The sequence below is a fragment of the Hippoglossus stenolepis genome, chromosome 12, assembly GCF_022539355.2.
Source record: "Hippoglossus stenolepis isolate QCI-W04-F060 chromosome 12, HSTE1.2, whole genome shotgun sequence".
NCBI lineage: Eukaryota > Metazoa > Chordata > Actinopteri > Pleuronectiformes > Pleuronectidae > Hippoglossus > Hippoglossus stenolepis.
The window spans coordinates 19,754,956-19,770,475 of record NC_061494.1 but is presented as its reverse complement, the minus strand read 5'-3'; the positions used below and the strand labels follow the sequence as shown (position 1 = coordinate 19,770,475).

At 41.7% G+C, this 15,520-nt stretch overlaps 1 protein-coding gene across 35 annotated transcripts in view; it reads left to right on the top strand.

Moving 5' to 3' along the window:
• camk2g2 (calcium/calmodulin-dependent protein kinase (CaM kinase) II gamma 2) overlaps positions 1-15,520 on the top strand; it is a 53,686-nt gene that overhangs the window by 26,359 nt on the left and 11,807 nt on the right. For 9 of the 35 annotated variants that reach the window (XM_047342203.1, XM_047342202.1, XM_047342201.1 and 6 more), the window contains exons 6-14: positions 1,538-1,610; positions 5,366-5,468; positions 5,854-6,143; positions 7,959-8,081; positions 8,805-8,888; positions 8,967-9,009; positions 9,978-10,037; positions 12,829-12,869; positions 15,057-15,137. In XM_047342203.1, coding sequence (XP_047198159.1) covers positions 1,538-1,610; positions 5,366-5,468; positions 5,854-6,143; positions 7,959-8,081; positions 8,805-8,888; positions 8,967-9,009; positions 9,978-10,037; positions 12,829-12,869; positions 15,057-15,137 — 898 coding nt within the window. Of the gene's footprint in view, positions 1-1,537; positions 1,611-5,365; positions 5,469-5,853; positions 6,144-7,958; positions 8,082-8,804; positions 8,889-8,966; positions 9,010-9,977; positions 10,038-12,828; positions 12,870-13,543; positions 13,577-15,056; positions 15,138-15,520 lie in introns of all 35 variants that reach the window. The other 26 variants (XM_047342208.1, XM_047342207.1, XM_047342213.1 and 23 more) reach the window with 8 other exon arrangements.

Genomic DNA, 15,520 nt, shown 5'->3' with positions numbered 1-15,520 from the left:
CATGAGGAAGTATTGGCTGGACTGACAAAGTCCCAAAGTAAAGAAAACCTGACAGATTATGAGATGTCTTCTTTTGAGCCTCTACTGAAACAAGACAGGTCTGGTTGGTGTGGAGACATTTAACTTTACAAAAAGACCTTAAAGCAAACCTGACGTGCTCACAAACTAAAACCGAAGACGAGGCATCTTCAAGCAGTCGGTAACACTAATCTGTGGCAGACATAAGTTAAATTAAAACTATTCGATCATGACGATGCTAAAGAGAGTAAAGACAGGAGCACGCTTTTTGATGAGCACTTTTAGTAGCTGCAGAAACCGGATAGGGGGATAAAATGGGCTTAGTAGTGAAATGCTGGAATGACTCAGGGTAGAGGAGAATAAAGTGTGGAGTCCAGATTTAGTCCTAATTTGGACACAACGCCAGCGGCCTTTTCTGTTGAGTCTGTCTGACAGCGAGAGGACACCACTCTCCTATTTTAAAAAAAAAAAAAAAAAAAAAGAGAGAGAAATCCTCCTGCTGCCGACCCCGACTTCACCTTTAGTATGTCAAGCTCAATTTATTTTTAAATGAAATAATAGTGATTTTAACTGTGCAACAGACCAGTTAAATTGCTTATATGCAAGCTTAGGACAAGCTTACGTAAGCACCACAGACACACACACAGACACACACACACACACACACACACACACACACCCTGCCCACTCCACTTCCTTCCACACATTCAGTCACATAAAAAATGCAGCAGACTTAACTCCCATGTGCATCTTGCGAAAGTTCCCAAAATGTTTTATTTCTGCTCCCTCAATTCGGGGATGTTGTTTATCGATGCAAACTGAATACGTTTGACATTTCATTTCAAACTACGAAAAACAAAATCAGCAGCTTAAATTAGAAACTGAAATGATTATTAGGAAATGACAGTGATTTGCAGCCCGACAAATAATCACACTGACGCACAACGGAGAGCTTTGAGTTTAGAGTTTTCACATAATGTTTATAAATTATATTTAATGTCGCCAATGCACGATGTTGTCATGTTGTCCGTCCGTCACATTCTGGTGAACAAGATATCTTCAGAACGCCTTGAGGGAATTTCTTCGTTCAAAACGTTAATTTGGGCTCAAAGATGAACTGATCAGATTTTGGTTGTCAAAGGTCAAAGGTCAAGGTCGGTGTGACCATTCAAAACACATGTTTGGGCTTGTGAATGCAACATCTCAGAAACACCCTTAAAGGAATATCTTAAGTAAAAACAATCACTTGGACTCAAAGCTCAGAATTTGGAGGTCAAAGGTCATGGTTGCCTCATAAACTCTTCATCCTAACGATGCCTCCAGAGAATCCTTTGGCACAAATGTTCATTCAGACTCAAGGATTAACTGATTTCTGTGGTCAAAGGTCAAATGACTTCATGTGGGTCTCACTGCCAGTGTCTGGTTCTAGTTCTGTCTTTACTTCAGTCTGTGGTCGTGCAGATGTTGCGGACTGACAGATGTGTCTCCCCTCTCTTCCTCATCCCTCTGTCTCCTGCAGCCACTGCATCAATCAGATCCTGGAGAGCGTCAGTCACATCCACCAGCATGACATTGTGCACAGGGACCTCAAGGTGAGTTAAACCGGACGCCCTCCTCTGCGATCTTAAACACTAGTTAGATATGAATGTGTGTGTGTGTGTGGTGAAAGAGGATAAAATGCGTCTGTGGGGATACACAACAGGTCTAAACACACACACACACACACACACACACACACACACACTCGCACAGACGTCATGCTGTGACGTTAAGAGCAACTTAAGGGATGAGCGTCATCCCTCTCATCATCACCTGCCTGCTCTCCTCCTTATCTCTCCATTCCCATCTTCCTTAAATCTATACTCCCCTCCCCTCCCCTTTTTTCATCTGTACCCTCCTCCCTCTCCTCTCCGCTCCCTCCTTCATTGCTGAGGAGTGACGAAGCAGACCAGCTGCTATTAATAGCAGGTCTGTGGGTGAGATGACGGCCAGTGACGATTTCCCTCGCAGCGAGCTCGTTTACCCCTGGCAGAGAGCGAGAGCCCCCCCGACCTCCTCAGCTGCGGTGTTTCATTTTTAATAAATACCATGTGTGAGAATCAAACCCCCGAGTAATTACACCACGTTCTTTTTATTTTATTGCCAACACTCGGTTCGGAGTCCTAAACTTTAATATTTTATGCAATAATCATTTATGCGATGGAGCAAAATTAAACTATTACTTTGGAGGAAGGAGACGTAGCTGGAACATAAACTGAGACACGGATAATAAAATCAGTTTTCGTGTGAGGTGTGAATGGACTTCTGTTGCTGTTCATTGATTTTTACGCTGCATATGGATCTTTGTCATTCGCTGTCTGTGCATCATTACTGCAGTTTGTTCTTTAATGGTATATACGGCTTATCCTCTGAGGGTCACGAACCCCAGCTGATATTAGATGTGGGGAGACCATGCAAACTCCACACAGAAAGACCCAGTCCGAACTGGGATTCGATTCTAATTAAATCAAACTGCTTATTTCTTTTATTTTAGTAGTGATGCAAAAGGTATAAAACATGTTGAGGTTCATTTTGTTGAAATGTGTGATGCACCAGACATCTGGGAGATTTTCCATTTGATGGAGTGAACATCTTGGATTTGAATGCTTCGCACAACTCATTCCATTATGTCTATTTGACAGATGCTTTTCCCCAAAGTGCATTTTATTTACTTTCCTGCAAAAAAGCTTAAATATAATGTAAACTACCTGCTCAGCACCAGACAGACAAAGTAAGTTATGATGAACCTAAAGTCGTCAGGTTCACCACAAACACAACTCAACAGTAAAGGCACCGTTGCTCTCTATCTGCTGGATGTGTAAACTGGCCACTATTAGCTCATCTCAACTTTATCAACAATTAAATTTCAAAGTTGTGCTTACATCCTTCAAATCAAATCATCCAAAAAACCCAGTTTTAAAGCTTTAGTTTGTGTTGGAACGATTTGTAGAACAAACAAAAAGACAGAAACATCAGTTTTATTAGTATTTAAATTGTTTCAAAGAACTTCCTTCCATAAATAGACCAATGATGCCAACAAAGTGGGGAGCGGTGTGACCTCACACTCGCACGCATCACATGTCTGCCTCGCCGTCATCTCGGGGGGGCCACTCGCTGACGGGAAAACAAGAATTAGAGAGAGAGAGAGTTTAGTGCTCTTGGCTGGTGGCAGGCTGGGTTGCCATGGTAACTGTAGGGTGAGGTCACCCGGCTGCAGCAGCATCAGCGTAGGGACTCATTATGCCACCTCCCATCTATCTACCTCGATCTGTCTCTCTCTCTCTCTATCTCTGTTCTCAAGTTGCTTCTTCTCCAGCTCTCTGTCCCCGTGCTTCTATTGTCTATTCTATTGTTCTATCCATTGTCTCCACTCTGCCCGATAGAGGGGGAAAATGATAGGAGGATGGAGGGATGGGTGGATGATGAACTACTAGATGGAGAGAGAGAGAGAGAGGGACAGATGAGAAGAAACAGGCTAAGCACAAAGACGGTTACTACGAGTGTCATACATGTCTCTGCATTGGAGACGATGAGGACGGCTATCGCTGCAAAGACTTTTGCCCTTAAGACGCGCGCACACACACACACACACACACACACGTGTCTCTGTGGCTTCAGAGGTCGTCGTACTTATGTTCATTTCCCAGAGACTTTATCTAGCTCTAATTACTTCTAATACTATAACCTTAAAACATAATAATAATTTAATTTCAAAATCCACTGAACTTGAACATGAACACACAAACGCATGGGGCCACCACATTGTGTCGTCCTGTTTAAGCCACTCATTCACACGTGGTATTAACCTTCTGTTATCTGGATAAATTATTCGAACAATGACATGTGATCACAGCCCTTTTACATTTACACATTAACAAAGGTTCTTCTTATCTCTGTTCTGCTCTCGATGTGATCGGATCTCAATGTGCAAATGAGGCGGCAAAGATGTCAATGAATATGGTGTGTGAGTGGCAACGAGGTGAGAAGTCAGGGTCATGTGACAGATTAGGAAACACAAAGACGTCCTATTTTTCAGCTGCACTAGCTCGTCTACAATCCTCCGACGCTTCATAGGATCCTGAAGTAAAGCTGCTGTGTATAAGCTTTTCTCCGGTTTCTCCTTTGCTGAGAGAGAGAGAGAGAGAGAGAGAGAGAGAGAGAGAGAGAGAGAGAGAGAGAGAGAGAGAGAGGTGTGACCTTTGTGCTTGTTTAGCACATTTCAACTGTACACATGGTGCATTTCCACTTGGCTGAGATCAGTTGTGTTGCACATGTATTTACAGCAGCAGTATCATACAGTCATATTCACCCTGGACACTCACGACCTCTGCAAGTCTGCAGACTTCCCTGTGGGAATCAACCATAATTACAAAAAGACTTTAAGAACAGTAAATGATCATGTTAGAGAAAGTGATTAGAAATGCCTCTGTCCAGGATTTATCATTCCTCTTAGAGAATGGAGCCCTTTTATTATTATTTGTTATTAGTTTTATTAGGTTAAATGTCCGTTGAGTTGTGGTGCAAAGGATTTAATTGTGGGCGTTGTTATGGCCGTGGAAAACATTGCAGAGAAAGAGGTGAAAATGGTTATTGGGGTCAAAGGAGGAGACTAATGATTGAACCGTCGTACGAAGCAAAAAAAAACAGAATATCCCTTTATTATGAAGGAAACCTTTAAGAAGTGAATCTGAAACAGCTGTGCAGCTTTAATCAGTACGTGACCTCTCATCAGATTTCACTTGACCTCACATGTTTCCTCGGTCTCTTCTCCTTGAGTGAGAGTTACTATGAAGCAAAGGAGATGAAAATGAGGAAAAGTGAGGACACACTTTCACACAAAGTAGAACACAGCTCAAGTCCTGACTTCTCGCTCGATTGTGTGATCAGTCGGACAAGTGTGGAAATGTTAAATCCTGTCGGAGCTGAGTGAAGAGATTCTTCCTTTGTCGCCTGCTTGTCCAGTTCCTGAAGGAGGGGACATGCTTCTCTGTTGCGTCCTTTAATGAAGTGTATTTTTTCCTCTTATATTTATATTGTATTATTTCCTCCTCCATATATGATTTATATTTTATTTCATGCAAAACTTAGGAGTTTGTCCAAAGATGAATTTGACAATCGCATCTTAGTAAAAGCCTGATTGAGTTTTGACCTTCAAGTCTTTGCTTTTCCAGCTGTGGATGGACATTTTTGTGTATTTTTAACCTTTTACACAAATACTATTTGACAAAGGAATGTTGAAAACCGTCCTCGGTTGCCGACCTGAGTGAAAACATTTCATCCTGAAGATCTGTGTGTGTCTGTGTTGCAGCCGGAGAACCTGCTGCTGGCCAGTAAGATGAAGGGAGCAGCGGTGAAGCTCGCAGACTTCGGTCTCGCCATCGAGGTGCAGGCGGAACAACAGGCCTGGTTTGGTAAGAAATCACAACCTTGCTCATAACAATTAGAATTTGTCACCTCATTCTACCAGTTTTCACTTTGAGCAGCTTCGTCAAGGACTCTCCATTGTTGCTTGAGGACATGAAGTATTAAAGTAGTAGGGAGCTTGTTGGCTCAGAACATGAAAACAATATGCTGGGTTTTGTCACTATTAGAGAAAAGTAGGTTTTCCAGGAGAGAAATAAATTCTGAACAATAAAAAAAATGTGTATTGTTTTATACAAAAGTAAAAAAGAGACCGAACAAGAGGAGGATGATGATGATGAAGAGGGTAAATGGAAGGTTGAGACAGTTATTTATCTTTGTGCTTGTTTTTCTGTGTAAAACTCACTGACAACGTAAATGTTTGTGTTTGTGCAGGTTTTGCAGGAACTCCAGGATATCTGTCTCCAGAGGTGCTGAGAAAGGACCCGTACGGCAAACCAGTCGACATATGGGCATGTGGTCAGTCAACCAGGATCAATGCATGTATGTTGCCACAACTATCCTTCACACGTAAATTTGTTCATAGAGAATGTGTGTGTGTGTGTGCGTGTGTGTGTTTGTGTGCGTCAGGTGTGATCCTGTACATCCTGCTGGTGGGCTACCCTCCCTTCTGGGACGAGGACCAACACAAACTCTACCAACAGATCAAGGCTGGTGCTTATGACGTGAGTTCACCTTCCTCTACAACTGTTTATCAAAACATCAGGAAAACACGGCGAAGGTTTAGAGTTTGCTTCAACTGGGGAGGAGAGGAAATTGCCACTGAGGTGATATAAAGGCCATAGGAGAATTCACTGTCAGTTATTTGATCTATTATTAATGTAAAATTATTGATCGGGGGGCAGCTCCTATCGCAGGTTCCCTAGAATCTTGAACTGCATGAAACGTGGAATCCAACACACACTCTTTGTTTCCTGTTTGCAACATAATCGACGTGAATGTCAACTCTCGCCATGAGCCCTGCAGGACACCTTCATCTCAAGTCTCATCAGATAACACATTCTGCCGCACAAATTCATTTAAATATTACATTTCAAGTTTTAATTGCTTGCCTCTTGTCATTGGATCATTTTTAATCTTCAGCGATTACTATGTAGAGAGAGCAATGGGCTTATTTATCAGATCTTGTCATAGTCCTCTGGGAGATAGAAATTTAATACCCGTATTAATTTCCATAATTGGAAGCAACCACATCTAATGAATGTGCATAATAAGAACACTGATATGAACCGACTGCGACAAGCACTAATAACAATGTGCACTTCTCCAACATCTTCATTGTCGTGTAGATACCTTCCATCATTTATGTCTCTAATTGACAACTGACACTTAAATGTTTGGAGTTGATGTCTCTTGACTACTTGCTTAGAATGTTAGTAGTGAACATATTCTGACTTTATGTTGTTGGAGGGGGGGGGGTACAGGTGACTGGGGTGAGATCTGGCTTTGAAGACCCCACCTGGTTCTCTCACGTATTTAAAAATGAATAAATGAATAATCCTGAGAAATCAACGGGAACAAACACGATATAGTGACAAAGTATAAAGTTACAATAAATCGACTGCACTGTCCAACATAGTAAATTACATGGGACTAGGGAGTTTCCGTCATAATCTGAATGCCCCCGGTTCACTAAATATGATACAATCATCTTTATCATGATTATTATTCCATTAGGAAGCATTGAATGTGTTTAACAGAAGCCAACGTGCGATGAAGTGATTTATGGAGACAAATGAAAGGATGCAAAAAAAGGGAGATGAGGAGGAAGAGCTGTTCCAATAAGTGGAGTTGATGTGATTATGATCGTCCACTGCACTCGTAAAAAAAATCTCAAAGATAATTTTACAGCTCAATAATTTCCAGTTTTATTGAGCACACGCCATAACTCCTCTTCTGCTGCTTGTTTGCTTCACACTCAACAGAGATTGTGTTCATAAACAGAAAGGCACATTTAGTTATTGACAAGTTGGTAATTGATGCACATTTATTAAACCACAACCCAACGTTTGGCTCAGATGAAAATGTTCAGTGTCACCTCTGTTAACACTATTAATATTTGTGATGTCCTCCATTATATGCATATGCAATAAGGAGAGAGATGCACCTTGAAAGCACCCACACATTCTGCTCGCTCTCATTTGTTTAATAAAAACTCTTTCAGTTGGTCGTCATGATCTTTTTGGATTTGTCTAAATATTGTCTTTCTCAAATCGGCATTTAAAGGAGAATTAGTTGTTCTGCAGCTCCAGAATCCTGTGATTCATGCGTCACTGCCCAGTTTGTATTTGCAGAGCTCTTCAACATTTCTTAAATAATTATAAATAATATGAAGATGTTTCAATTTCAGATCACAAGTTGTATCTGCACATGTTTTCATAACTATATATTTGTGTTTACGAACATGTGGTTGAATGTCCAATGAATGCATGTTAACGATAAAACACATTCTTAACATTTCTTATTTCTGCTTTTTTCAGTTTCCTTCTCCAGAGTGGGACACGGTGACGCCTGAGGCCAAGAATCTGATCAATCAGATGTTGACGATCAACCCGGCCAAGAGGATCACTGCCGACCAGGCCATCAAGCATCCCTGGGTCTGCGTAAGTCACACACGTCACCTTCACGTCCAGCGTGTGAAAGTCATCACTTTCTTTTTGTTAAATATGTTAAGTTGTTTATATTCAGCTCACAGCTGTTTAAACCAAGACCAGGTGTTGGTCCAACAGCTTAGTTTTCAATTCTGTGGAACCAAACAGATGCTAAGTTATCTGTCTTGTTTACTAGAGGAGGATTTGTAACTTTGGGTTGAAAGAAACCATCATTTCGATTGCACTCAAAGCAAATAAGAGTTAATTAAAACTGTTTGATTGTCGACAGCATAATGCTCGTTTCGACCTTCAGCTAACTTTTAATCAAAGAACCAGATAAATGGATGTCAGAATTCACCTAATTTGCCAAACATGTGGTATTTCTTGGTTTTCTCTGTAAATGACATAAATCCAGTTTCACTACTCGTTTGCACTTCACAGCAACAGAGAAGAAAATACTTCAGCGCTAAGAAGTTTCTTTACCTTTGATGGATTAATTCAATCTGTATCGATCCTATTGATGCTTGAATCAATACTCAACCCCAGACTGTGTAGCAGCAGCATCAACGCTCACCCCGAGGAGCAGTAATTGAACTGGGAGGTGTCCTAATGCATGAATAATGGACTCTTTGCCTCCACATTGTCTGTCCTCCTTGTCGCTCAGTTATAATGGAGTGAGTGCACCCCCCTCGACATGGTGTAACACTGAAGTTCTGTTTATCTGTCTTCACACAGCAACGCTCCACTGTGGCCTCCATGATGCACCGTCAAGAGACTGTGGAATGTCTCCGCAAGTTCAACGCCAGGAGGAAACTTAAAGTGAGCATCAACACACACACAGATGTACACGCCCGCACAACACAAATACTTAAACTGTGGATCTTTGTGTGTCTGTAGGGAGCTATCCTCACAACAATGCTGGTGTCCAGGAACTTTTCAGGTGAGCTTCACTGACGCATCACAGAAACAATCTGTTATTAAGTCATTAAGTTTAATTTAAAATAGATTTCAGTGTGAACTTGTCTTTTCCTGATCCTTCAAACGATGTCCTGCTACTCTACTTCCTGTTTGCGATTTCCTTTCCCCCCCCCCCTTCACTGCACATGTTTACTCTTGTCCGAGCTGCTTGTCAGCTTTGTCTGCAGTTTTCACTTCGCACTCCAGGGGTTTGGCTTGGATTTCCTCCTCGTAAGCGGTTTGATCTCTCAAACACTTTTTGATTGAACGCTCCTATTTGTGCTCTGGACCTCGGCCTAGCGAGCTAATGCATTATGGCTGCTGGCCCTGTGTTTATATGCTTTCATGTAAGTAAAGTAGCTCCGGTGGATCACGGCCAACTGCTTCTTACTGGTCAAGATTGATGCCGACTGAGGAGAGCAGACCTCTGAGCTGCTTCACACAGAACTGTAGGCATGTTTACCACAGTGTCCATGGAGATGAGATAGAAGCATTTTGGTACAAAGGTTTCTCATCTGTTACTGATGGTGGCCGAGACGCCTCACACTAAGTGCATTAACAGAGGAAACAAATGCAAGAGCCACATCGTGAATGCAAATGTTACAACTCAACCCCAGGAGCCACAACACGAATTCAAACGCCACAACACGGAAGAAAAAGTGACGACACAACCACAGAAGCTGCAGCACGAATGCAAAAGGTTGATACAGGTGCTTTCTGTATTTCTGTTCTGTGGCTCTTGCATTCCTGTTTTCCGTTAATGATCTTGTCTGCAACTGAAAAAGGAGTTTCAGGGAAATTCTATGAAGTTAAAATGTCATGACCGGTGAGCAGCTCATTGGATGACACAGTAAATCTAAAGTAAAGCGAGAGGAAGACGAATGCTGTCGGGCTCTAGTGAGGCTCTTGTCCCACCTGTGGCACCACATTGAATCCCTCTCTGTCCAATAGTGGGACGACAGCACACCAGCCCTGCCGCTACCACCAGCACGGCCGCAATGGCAACGGAAGGTATGTCTGCCAGAGGGGGTGTCAGAGTCGGGCGCTGCCAACGTTGCACTTGGGTTGTTGGCATGTGTCCTGGGCTGCTCGAACCCCCCCCTTCCCCCTGTTGCCTGCTGCCTGCTCACTGATGGGCCACCTGAGAATGGTCGTTATTGCACTGGGGCATCTTACAAACACACACACACACACACACACACACACACACACACACACACACACACACACACACACACACACACACACACACACACACACACACACACACACACACACACACACACACACACACACACACACATGTAATAAAAAATACAACCAGACACCCAGAAACGACCCTTTGACCTCCAGCCAACGACCTCTGCTGTGCATTGACACGACCGGTGCAGGTTTCAAACCTTTTCCTCCGCAGCCAAACCATTTAACCTATATAATATTACAAGTGTATATATAGAAACACCAATATTCAACCTTTTTTAAAGCCGGGCATACACTGTGAGATTTGATGCCAGATTTTGACGCGATTTCTGAATCCGAAAAGATTTTCAGCTTTGTCATGCGTTTTTTGTCGTGTAGTTTACAGCTTTCAGATGGTTGGATGAGTTACTGACATGTCAGAGTTTGTGGTCGGCCGCCATTCGGGCTCTGGAACAGTTGAAAATCAGCCCGTTTTCCGAAAAGGCCAAACACAATAACAGGAAATGTAGTTTATGGCTGAAAGTAATTGCACTGCAAGAAAGAAAAGGAAGGAGATAAAGAGATTCTCACAGTAAAGTAGTCAGATTGTATGTAGAGATCAGTTTACAATGTAGAAGCCTCATATTTAATACAATTTTATTTAAATGCCTGCATGTCCATATGCTGAAACATCTTTTTTTTAATGTTTCATCACAGAATCACACACATGATCAAAGCAGCTAGTTCCTCCTTATTTCCTTCATTGGCAAACAAATTTCGACTTCTTCTTTGACAAAAACACCAGTGAGGCTCCAACACAACGTACAGTGTCCTTAGCGTCTCACATCGATTTAGTGGTACAGTGTGAGGTAGAATTTAACAACATTTCTGAAGTTGCACAGTGTCTGCCCAGCCTAACACTCACCAGTTCCAGCTCCTTTGAATTGGTTTGTATCTCCAGCACGCGGCTGATGCCCAGTCGATGCCTGCCTGTGCTCGCTGCATCTCCTCTGCACGGCTCTGGCACTGAAAGCCAGCCAAGCATGTGAATGAGCGTCCAGTACTGTCCAGTACACCAGCCTGCATGGGAAGCTGGAGGAACGAGTGCAGTGTCCTTTGTGATCTCTTCTTTTTCTTCTCTCTCTCCTGCCTGTTTATATATTTTGTGTGAACAGACAAAACCACAAAATGCCTCGCGCCGCAGAATGCTTCAGACAAAATGTCGTTAAATAGACTCAACCCAGTTTGTGTGAAGCATCCTGAGCCCTTTGCAGGTGAATGTCCGACACATAATCGGACGAGCTGTCTGTTGAACGGCCATTCACACAGGGACTTGTGTTTTGATCAGGTGGATCCTTTGCTGACGAGTTGTCAATAATGGATTTTCTTGTTTTGATTGAGCGTCGTCTCATGCGGTGTTGCAGAGATGACGTCCTGTGTTTTTACAGGTTTCTGCTCAGTCACTGTTCAGAGACTGAGCAGGTCTGAAGTGGATGCTGCATGTCAGACGTGTTGATAAACCACTGTCATTGCATGAATCCAAAACAGCCTGACGGGTGTTTTCAGTTCAGATGTTATTGAGTATTATTATATATTTAAAATATTGTAATGTTTTTCTTGTCTTCTTCATCGCCCTCCTTCCTTCTTTATAAATGGAAGGTAAGGGGCGAATCATCGAGACGTGACTCAATGTTTGTATGTGTTTTATTTTTAGTCCACAGTCGTTTCAGAAAGTATTCAGGTCCCGTCACATTGTAGATTTACTTCTCAAGGGAGGATTTGCTCATCACTTTACATTCAGTGTAAACTTCTAACCCATAGTGACAAATAGAAAATGTGTTTTTTAGAATTTACTTGATAGAAAAATAAAAAACTGAAATCTCTCATTGATAAACAAGTATTCAGACCCTTCACAGTTCACACTGCATGTCAGGACAAACCTGAGTCCACTGAGGAATTCTCTGTAGACCTGAGGGAGCTGGAAAGGATCTGGCAGGAAAGATAAACTGGTTCAGGTTCAGGGCTGCAGAGCTTGTAGAGATGTAACCAAGAAGAAGCAAAGCTGCCAAAGAACTCAATGTTTTAGTAAATGAGAAAATGTAAAGATGCCTGAAGACTTTCTGAAGCAACTGTACATCTGTGTGTGTTTTTATTCGTTATTTGGTCGTTTGTGTGGTTTCTGTTCCTTGTTCTAACTTTGTGCTCCAGAGTTCAGGTGCATGACAACAGGTCAGAGTTGTTAATTTACACTAACCGACAGTAAGTTAGTGTTTGCTAATTATAACTTTCTCACTTTATATTTAGTGTAAACATTGGAATCCAAAAGGGATAAACACCTTCAGGGCTCGCACCTGCTCTGAAACTATTACAATTTTAATAATATGTTTTTAAATCAGTTTTCTTACGTTCTCCAAGTTTGTTTTTCATTCTCAGTGTCATAAATATCAAATTTCTTTTTAAACATTAAGCAGCGGTTCTTCTCTTAGAGATATATTATTGTGAAATGAGGTTCACGTCATCACTGGACTTTATTTGACCATTACCTGAGTTTGTTAGTTCTGCTGAGCGAGTGATCTCAGCCTCTTCGCTGTTTGTGTGACACTTTCCTCTCTCTCTCTTTCAGCGTGCAAATCTTTACTAAACAAAAAGTCGGACGGTGTGAAGGTAAGTGCTCTGACCCGAGAGGGACTCATCGACTCTTCCTGTCTTTCTGACTCTTCCTGTCTTCTGCTGTCTCCCTTTCAGCCTGTCACCCTAACTGCTCAGTAATAACCTGTGTGTGTTTTGATATGAAAACTGAAGTATGTCCTTTAAGTTGTATTACCTCTGTGTTCCAGAGTCTTTTCCTACTCTTTTTAAATCTGATTTAAATGTTTTTGTGGCTCAGTGGAAAAGATAGACATTAAAATATCAAGTTGTGGGTTGATCGTGTTTATGAGAAAATAAGGGACATGATAAAGAGTCATAGACGTTTAGGATGATGTTTGTTTTTTACCACCATTTATTTCTTCTTAGCGATTCGCGCCTCCATCACGTCCTGCTGCTCGGTTTGATCGACAGCCTCAGTGCATGCAGTGAAGCGCCATGATCAACAAGCGCCCAAAACAAAAATTCCTCTTACATACAGTAAATAAAATAAAAGATAATCCAGCCCTCCAATAAAACAAACCGCTCCACCAGTGGTTTCAATATTTTTCCTATTAAAAAATAAAAATAATCCTGGTATTGTCTTTGCAGCTGATTCTTTTTTACTTTAGTATCCCTCTTTACTACTTTGATTAGTTCCTTGTTTCTCGATGACCCCTTATTTTTTCCTCCTCTCCATTGCTGTCTGTCAGAAAAGGAAGTCCAGCTCGAGTGTTTGTTTGATGGTGAGATCGGCTCTGTCGTTTTCATCCATTTTTCATTATTCGTCTCTCCTCTTCTTTCCGAGTCTACTCCCCCCCCGCCTCCGTTTCAGTTGATTTCTCCCTCCCTTTGCGCAGAGATGCCTGAGGCGTCGTCTATGACATTTTACGTCTTGTCCGCTTTTTGTTTGGATTTCCTAACTTCATCCAACATCTCGGCATCGCCCCCTGTTCTGCCATAGGAGTCACCGAAACCATTTCCAATCCTGACAAATGACAAACACACACAAATACACACTCATCCCCCCCCACCCCCTCCGACCTATGGATCAAATCAGGCATTTTGACTTTCTTAAAAACAAATTTCTCATCCCTGACCTCATAGAATTTTTTAATCACCGTTAACATCAATATACAATCATTTCCCCATTTTCAACTATTGTATATTTATTGTATCATCTTTTATTTTTTGATTTGAGTTTCAGTTGTTTTCTTCCTTCTTCCTCTGAATAAAAAAAGCTGTCTTGGTCACCTGCAGATAAGAGTTCAGGCTTGTTAGAAAGTTAATAGTGTAATTTGGTAAATTATGTTTTTTTTTTAGTACGAATTCTGCATCATAATTTTTGTATTACTTTAAATATTTTCACGATAAAATTGAAACTTGATGCTATTTGTGAGCAAGAGAGCATCTAAATCCTCATTACTAATTCCCCAAATACTCAATTTGGAAATGAAAGGTGTTGAGTTATGTGTAAAATCTATGGAGGATCATTTCTGTCTGGAAAAAGAAAAAAAAACTGGGTGAAAAGCCAACGTTTGATTAACTTTTGGTTTGAGTCATTAAATAACAAATGCTACACACTTCCACGCACACGCTCAACAATCAGAGAACAAACTCGAGGCCTCTCACTGCATGCACAGACCCGGACTGGTGACTATATTCAAAAACTTTAATTTCTGGAACTTGTTTTAGATTTAAATTTGTGATATTTATATTTGAAATGCATGTGCTGACTGATCTGTATTTTTTTCTTTTCTTTCCGCGGAAGTTTTAGTCGTTGAAAGCAGGTGTAAAAAAAAAAGGATGCTAGACTCAAAGAGCTTGTCAGTTAATGAATAAACAGGTTTATAATGGAAACTAAATCTACACGTATCAGTTAAACACATTAGGAACTTGTTGAAGACGTTTAATCTGCTCCTGATGATAAAGAGAGGTCGTGTTAAAGATCAACAGACCAACAGGAGGATTTAAAAACAACAACTCCAACAACAACTACTGTGAAATGCACAAGGCAGTAAGGTGCAGATGCCTGATACAGATAATCAGATAAATCTGTTTAGCATCGAACGTCCCCCTCCTGGATTATGTAGCTTTAAATCTTGCCGTCCTACAATATGTGGGATAGTGATATTGGCCATTTACCGGCTCTATTTTCTGTGGTTTGTAGGTTTAGACCCAGTGGGAGCAGTGGGAGTCATTCTGTGTTGTGTTTCTTTGCCCCAGTCGCAGGGAGACAGCAGTAAAAACAGTGTAGTCAGCAGCAGCAGCACCAAAGACAGCAGCATGTCATCTTCAGCACCAATGGTACCCCATCTCTATTTGGTTTCTCTCACGTTGCTTTTCCCTGGCACCACGTCACTGTCTCCATCTTTTTAATGTTTTAGTTCTCATCTTTCTGTCACATCCCACGTTGAGTCCAATCTACTCTGTCCCTCATCCTCTCTGCTTCTGTCGTGAACACAGATTATTGTGATTGTTGCCGGTGGATTTGATGACTTTAAAATTAAACGGCTGTGTTGTTTTGTTTTTTCTCGTTGGAGCATCTCCCCTGGCTCGTGTTTTACCCAGACCTCCTGTGGATATATATATATTTACACAGTGCACAACATCGACAGGTAGACGAATGACTTTCATTTTGCGGCACAACAGCAGACGCTTCAATCAAGCCCCGGTGACTCCTTTGTGTG